General features: G+C 31.5%; 1 protein-coding gene across 1 annotated transcript; it reads right to left on the minus strand.

The window, feature by feature from the left end:
* Positions 1-3363: 3363 nt before the first annotated feature.
* On the minus strand, positions 3364-4692 carry LOC100805400 (protein MIZU-KUSSEI 1). Its single transcript, XM_003537513.5, has one exon. The coding sequence runs from the start codon at positions 4533-4535 to the stop codon at positions 3813-3815; it is 723 nt and encodes a 240-aa protein (XP_003537561.1). The 5' UTR covers positions 4536-4692; the 3' UTR covers positions 3364-3812.
* Positions 4693-8139: the final 3447 nt, after the last annotated feature.

Consider the following 8139-nt stretch of genomic DNA (forward strand, 5'->3'; position numbering starts at 1 on the left):
TTTCTGCACGATGCCTATTCCATAATTTTCATAGCTGCATTTCATGCAAATAAAGCTGAGAAGTCTGATATTCAAGGTTTTCTCTTATAAGTGTATGTTTGGATGTTAGTTAGGGGAGTTCAGAAGTACTTTAACACTCAAAATAACAAAATTTTCCTTCTTTATTTTGTCCTTTAGAATTCAGAAATGTGCATTGTAATTCCCTTCCTAACTTTGATCTAAATGTAGACTATAGTAGAGTATAAAAATGCAAATCTCACATAATTTTACTGTTCATTTTATTTTTTTTACCCTCACTTCACCTTTACCAAACCGAGAATCATTGTGTGAAGTCTAGTTGTATTGTCAAACATGTTGGGCTGGCCCTTCCGTCCCATATGGTCTAGTTATTCAGTCCTTGGGCCCTTAGTTGGACCTGGCTGAAAAAAGATAAGCCCAGGTTTGGGGCTGAGCCCAGATAAAACAGTTGCTCTTGCAGTGCACCCGCATAAATGGCACTGTTCCACTTGCCTTGTTGCTTGAGGAATCTGAAACAACTCATACATGCAATTAAATACCCATTTTGAAGGATGCCCCACCGAAGCTTCTTAAAATAAAATATAAAAAAATCTTCCACTCATCCTTGGCTCTTTCAAATATTAATGATCTAGAATTATATAAATTAATCATTGTGATCTTTAAAATTTAATTCTGTACTCGATATCTTTCGGCATCTGATTTAAATATGAATTTCCAAAGCTGTTTGCATGGGTACGATTTCTGAAAGATTGCTTGATAGTAATAACTAACAAGGAGAATGTTCACCAAACAATAAAACAAGGAGAATATTATGACCTGTCGATTATGCGTGACATTATTAAAATGCTTGTTACTCCAGTCAAGGGGTATATCTTAACAAATATATATATATATATATACTAATGTAGTTTCTACACTGCATGAGTGGTTGTAAATTTTATCTTTTTGATTCTCACGGATAAAAATTATATGAATTGCGTTGAATCTTTTTTTTTTTCCAAAAAATACCAAACAATAACTTTCAAGTTAATTAATTGTAAAACTTTCAGGCTAGAATTACTTGAAGACATGACCATAAAAAAGTTGACACACTTGACATATGGATCTCATGCCCGTCTTTGGATCTTCATTATGATGAATTCTACCGTGTGAAAGTGAAAGATTTTTAGCACGGTACCTAAATAAATTTGAATCGTTAGATGTGCTTATTTTGAAGTTAGTAGTTAATATTTTTCTTTCTTTTATTTTTTTTCTTTTTCTCCTATTTTGTTTCTCTTTTCCAATTTGTCCCTAAATACTCCGTTTCTCTAATCACCTATTCTCTCTATCCTCCGCCATCCCTTCTCTCTCCTTCACAAACGTCACTTTGTCACTGATAGAACCATTGCTTTTTCATGATCATCAATGACTTCCAAGAAAATAACAAACAACAAGGACCTAACATAGAACAAAAAATCCAACACAAATCAAATTATAATATTCATTTTTTTTCAGATCTGCGAAATAGATACAAAAGCTAACAACATAAATTTAGAATACCAGACTCAAGAAACAAATCTAAATCAAATTCTTATAAAAAAAATGTCAAACACGAGCACTGTGAAACCCATTCCCAAAGAAAAATGACGAATCACTGTGAAATCTTTCCTTGCATGTGAACACGGACCATTGTGTGTCATTGTTGCGGACCACCCCCTTTGTCTCGTCCCGACACCTCATTTGAAAGTAACTAAGGAACACAAAACGATGCATTCGTGACCAGATCTTAAGATGAAACAATATCATTAATGCAATTTACTATTTTAGATCTATAAAGAGATTTGGGAGAGAAAATAGATAAATTAGGTTCTTTCATGCAAGAGACAAGAGTATATTAGTAGATGCAGGTGTAAATAGCTCTCGTAGGCTAAGTTTCCAACATTCTCATCTTTTGAATTTCCTTCTACAATAATATTGGATTTTCTCATCTTTTCTATCCTTAATTAATTCATTTTTAGTTTCTCCTATTGTTTGATTTAATTTTTTGCCAATTTAAATGACTATTTTTCTCCTAACCTTTTCAAATAAATTTTCTTTAACTTCTTTTACTAATCAAATATTTATCTACCTAAGTACAAACAAAGTCCTTGTGGATATAATACTCAGACTTCAGTTTTAATTTTACTATTTAGGACGCATTGATGCACTTACCAATCCATTAACATTATCATTGTTGTTGCGGCGGTGATGGGTCACCAACGACAATGAGTTACCAAAACTGGCAGGGCTCTGAGGGAAAAAGAGAAGGGAAGGGGTCTCCAAAGGGCAAAATTGGAAAAAATGGAGTAAACAAGAGAAACAATAAAAAGAAGAAAGAAGAAAATTTTGAGCTATAGATTTGAAGTTAAAAAGATGTAACATATATAAAATAACTTTTGCACCGTGCAAAAAATGTTTGGTTTCGCACAGTAGAATATGTCCTTCATTGTATCATGAGCATTAAACCTTAAAGTATCTCCAATGGGAATTTCTTAAAGGATTTAATTTCTTAAGTGAAGAAATTGTTTCGTACTGGTTTTTTTTTTCATTGGAGCAAATCTATGTGACAGGAAGAATTTCTTAAAAATAAGATTTATATCTTTTACAATAAATTATTTCTTAGCAATAAAAAATAATGTTTATCTAACATATAACAACACCATAATTAAGTGAAAATAGAAAACATAAAGTATGAGTTTTTTTATGTTTTCTAGAATTTTTTTACTATTGGAGTAAAATTGTGTATGAATTTTTTATAATAACATTACAGTGTAGAGATCACAAAAAGTAACTTAAGAAACACACTTAATTTTTTTTTTTAATCGAAGATGCTATTACCTTTATAATCTATCATTAAAGAATAAGGAGTGAAAAGGCTGGCTCATGCTTAAAGGGATATTGAACAATTGTTTTCAAAATCATGAGATTTTTTTTTTGAATAAATCATGAGATGATTACAAGAACATTTTTATTTTTACTAAGAACTCATATAATACTTTTTATAATATATAGAGATATAGAAAGAAAAGAAAAAGAAGTTTGAAATAAGTCTAGTAATTAATGTTGATTTTAAAAAAAAAGTAGGAAAAATGTACGATAAAAAAATATTATGTAAGAATATGATATTACACTACTTATAAGGTATAACTGTTTGCGTAGATGAAATAGTGGGACTTGATAATTTTTATTAAGATTTTTTTTTTGGATATCTTAATAGTGTAAACACATCATTAATACTCATTTTTTTTTTATTTCACATTATATTATCTATACATTCATATTTCTCTTTTATTTAATTTCTTTTCTCTTTCTAAGTATTTACTAACATGAAGTATCCATGTATAATTTTCTTTTTTCTTAATTAGGGGAGGAGATCGGGAGAAAAATAAAATTAGAAATGACAAAATTAAAAACTAGAACACAAGGAAAGTTGGTAGTTGCTAAAATTGAAGGTTTATATAAAAGGTAATCAGGTATAGTGGTATTAATATTCAGACCAAACTGTTAAACAGAAAATTCTTAACTGTAACAACCAAGACGGGGGGGTTTGGGGGCAAGACAGACTATATAGGCTTGACACGCTCCCTCTCCCAAATTGTCACATTCAGCCATGAAAAAGGAAGGAAAGAGTACATTTAAATTTACACTTACTCACAGAGCATAGGATAAAGCCATGCCATAGTCGCGGCTCAAAAAAGGGTAATTAAGTTGAAGTGTTGAATGAAACAAACTCTTAAAAATATATACATAATAGTTAATAAAAAAATTAACAAAGGTCACCTAGAAGACCTGAAAAAGAAAATACTAAGCTCTTGGCCAATGCTTCCTTCTGGGTCTATCAAATGGAAAGACTCACAATTGGAGGAGCCACGAACCCTTTGAAAGTTGGCTCTAAGGTACATAATCTCATCCTCCTTACTGCAACAACTACTGTTTATAACACCAGTCCCCACAGCAACTGAACGCATCAAACTCAAGGCTTCAAAGTCACCATTTGAAGGCCTACGCTTAACAGCGTACCCTACTTTCCTTCCATTGCAGTACATGCTCCACAAAGGCGTGGAAAAAAGGTTGTTGTTGTTATTGTTAACATTGTTGCTGCATGTTCCTGTGGTGGTGCTACTCTCCAGCACAATTCTGAGTGTGCCACCTCTCATTTCCTTAGCCAAAACGCTTGTGGGAAGTGCCAACTCCAGCAGCAGAATAGGGTTGCTTGAGTTAGCATTAGCTTGGATGCAGAAACTCACCTTTCCTTTGCGGTATCCAAAGATGGTGCCAGTGATTGTGGTTGAAGTTGTCATCATGAGTTGTTGTTGTTGTGGATGATTTTGGAGACACTTTTGTGGTGATTGGTTTTCTTCTTCTTCTACGAAGGTGCAGTTGCAAGTGGGGATTAGAAGTTCCACCAGGGAACGTAGGAGCCTCCATGATCTCACTTGTTTCTGGCAATCCACTGTGGTGACACTGCTTGCACCAACCGTGGTGGCGATGTATGCCATATTTTTTTTGCTTGCACTTGCACTTAGCACTTGTTGTCTATGGTTCAGGACGAGTTTAAATAAAGTACATGTGTCTAGCTAAGATGATAATTATTGTCCTTTTTCTTTTTTCTTTTTATATTCAACGGTTGACCTCATCAACACACTGGTTCTACACTCTACAGGAACCAAGTGTTCGATTGGTTGTTGAAGTGACGCTTGGTTATTTTTGTCACCAACTGAAATGTTTTTATCTGAGAAAAAGTGTACCTGTATTATATTATTTTTATACAGATTTATTTATATACAATGGAGAGAGAGATGGGAGAAAAAAGAGAGGAAAAGTTTGAGATGAGTTGAGATGATTAGTGTAATGAGAGATAGAGAAAAAGTAATGTTATACAAATAATATAACTCATAGTTCAATAGTTATCTAAGTGGATTATGATGCAACACCAATGCAATAATGTCTCTTTTTGTCTGCTTTCTTAATTATGTGGATTCTTTTTTGTTTGTTAGTTTTCTTTCACTTTTTCCTTAATCGCTTCTATATTTTATTGGGTTTATTTTACTTCGTGGACGGAAGTAGTTGAGCACGATGAGGCAACCATTGCTGAAAATCTTATAGATATGAGAAATAATTGGGGTGTCCCAGCTCATTTATGCATAGCTGATTATAAACCTTTTTTTTTTTCTTCCAGTGATTGAGCAGAAAAATTGGGGATGAAGATTTCCGTACCACCACAACACCAATATTCGGTATCTAATCATTAGTGTATTAGATTTGAAAGATTATAAAAATATACTCAAATTTTCATTAAAGGCACAAACTAGATAAACAAACTGGACATCAGATCACAATTAACACAAAACCTTAAAGTATTTAGTTTGAGTCTTTCTCATTTTATATTATCAAACTTGCATATTCTCAATAAATGTGATATTTCTTACTTATACAGCTTGCAGTCAAACATTTTCTTTTTATCTTTGTTATTATATCACTTATTATATCTATTACTTTTTCTTTCTAACAATTTTTTCCTCCCTCTACTCAAATTCACTTCATTTTAGAATGCATGTGTATCAGAATCCATTAGATCAAAACATGCAGTTCAAATATATAACTGTTTAACAACTACTAAATATATACAAGTATATATCTTCATGTACATAGAGCAGTATCCGTATCCTTATTTCTTTACAATGGAGCACTCTCGAGTGACGACTACTGTTTTCGTATTCATGTCAGGTATCACTGTTAATTTTAATTCATTTAAAATGTGTTTTCAATTGTTGGGAGGCTGTAGAAGATACTGGAGGGTGGAAAAGGTTACACATGATAGTAGAGTTGTTGTGGAAAAAAATAATTAAAATACTACTTTTGATGTATATCTTTTCAAAATGTTCAAATATGATCCTAATTCAGTCTTCGTTTTGATTTACTACGCAATAGAAAGGTCAACACTGAGAACAACTTAAAGGAAAAGACAACGAAAAGAAAATGGGTACTTAAATAATGTTGCAATCAAATAGATAAACCATACTGAAAACGGTCTCAATCTCATTAAGAGGTCTCATTAGGAATCATTGCAAACTCCAATAGCCATGAATTGGGCAACACACATGTTGGACACTAATGACCAAAACAAATTCAGCAGGGATAATTTGAATATTTTCCATTCTAAATATACATCACCATTCTAGGCTAAAAGGGAAATTATATGATTTTGGAAGCTTAGGTTAGAAAGAATGTCATTCTAAATCGGAACTCAATAAAATCAACACAACCCAATTATAAATTAGATTTTTTTTTGGTAAACATAAATATAAATTAGATTACAATTAACGAGACGATAACTTCAACACCACAACTGCCCAACATAAATACATGAACATGAAAATAGTAATATATTTATCAGCAGAACATTGAGTTACAAGTAAAATCACATTCATAACAATAATAACTAAAGCTTTTGTTAAAAAAACTGGTAGAATAAGAAGCACTCCTAATACTACTGACAAGGTGCCAATGACATATTAGGCTGTTAGCATTTAGTAATAATAGCACTTAGAGGATTATAGCACAAGTTCGAACTCCAAGTAGTTCCATTTAATTGTATCTACTCAATTAGCTTCTAGATGCCAAGGGACTTCTATGAAAAAGATTATCCACAAGCGGAGAAAGTGATATCAAGAGATTCAAACCCACACCTCTGAGAAGGTGAAAGTATGTTCCAAATTCTTAATTGATCGCTTGTGTCAGCCTACCAACAATAACTATAAATGTATAAATGTATTTATAATAATAAGTTTTCATTTCATTCATGGCACGAGTATGATAAACTAGTATCTTTTTTTTTTTTTTTTTTCCAATTTAAGAGTATCTTTAGTAGGAGTTTGCTGGTTCTTGAGGTCAAGAATCCTTTTTCACTAGATCTATTATTATTTTTGTTCTAGAGTTTTTTATGCTAAAGGTTAGATTCGAGGAAAAGAATTCTCAAAAATTTCATTTTTATAAAAAAAAATATTATTTTTTAAAATTATTTGAGAGAAAAGAGAGATTCTGTTATTTTATTTATGTGTAAGTAAAACTCAACAATTCAAATTAAGTTCTACCATTAAAGAAAAATGACAAAAGTTTTTATATTTTATATGATATCTTAAGACAAAAAAGAATTCAAAATGGATTTCACTGAAGATTTTCTAAGGTGGCTACTTCTCCAAAAGAAACACTTGTTGGTGTGGAGTAGTAGACCCACCACAAGCCAGCACTATATCTTATGTCTCTGTCCTGTTTTCATAATACCATGTGGGAGGAACTTTGGGGGCCAAGCGTGGTATGTGGAAGCCAAAATGAATTTTAATGGTGTTAGCTTTTTAGCCTGGTTGCTCCACTCTTGTCCTCCCTTTCCCTTCCCATGCGTCCCCGTTACTAAAAGAAGACATGAAGAAGAATTCGTCCTTTTCCATCTTTTTCCCCCTTGTCGTAGAAGCAAGGGACCCATTTGTTTTTATATATGTTCCCCAATTAAAATCCTCATCTCTCTATCAGTGCCAAATTATAAGTTATAATATAGTTTTAAAATGTTATTCTAATCAACAGACTCCAAATCGCTAACACGTGCTAGGTTTTTTAATATATTTAATATCTGTCGTACCAAATATATTAATTCACACATTAAACATATTCTTATTAAGTTACTAAATATTTGTTTTTAATGTATTATTTATTTTGTAAAATATAGCTAGATACACTTTGGAAGATTTGGCAAATGCTAAGAAATCAAAGTGATACTCATTAATCTTTATTTTTTTTTTTTTGAACGAACTCATTACTCTTTATTGATTTATAGAAAAAAAAAAGTACTGAATTATTTTTAGAATTTTAAATACTAATGTTTCTTATTTTTATTTATTTTAACGTGCGCCGTCACAGAAAACCTTCGCAAGATTGCTTTTCATAATATACATTTAACTATTAAAATGAATTTCGTGAATTACTTCTCCACATAAAAAAACTCTAAGATATTTACCTTAATAATTTTTGTTGAGTCATCTCACAAAAATATTTTAAGTATAGTATGTGTGATTAGTAAGATATGATATTATCTGATTTAATATATAT

The sequence above is a fragment of the Glycine max genome, chromosome 11, assembly GCF_000004515.6.
Source record: "Glycine max cultivar Williams 82 chromosome 11, Glycine_max_v4.0, whole genome shotgun sequence".
Classification (NCBI taxonomy): domain Eukaryota; kingdom Viridiplantae; phylum Streptophyta; class Magnoliopsida; order Fabales; family Fabaceae; genus Glycine; species Glycine max.

Bases quoted from the DNA above. Each gene is read 5' to 3' on its own strand.
- LOC100805400 (XM_003537513.5), bottom strand. From the start codon at position 4,535: ATGGCATACATCGCCACCACGGTTGGTGCAAGCAGTGTCACCACAGTG.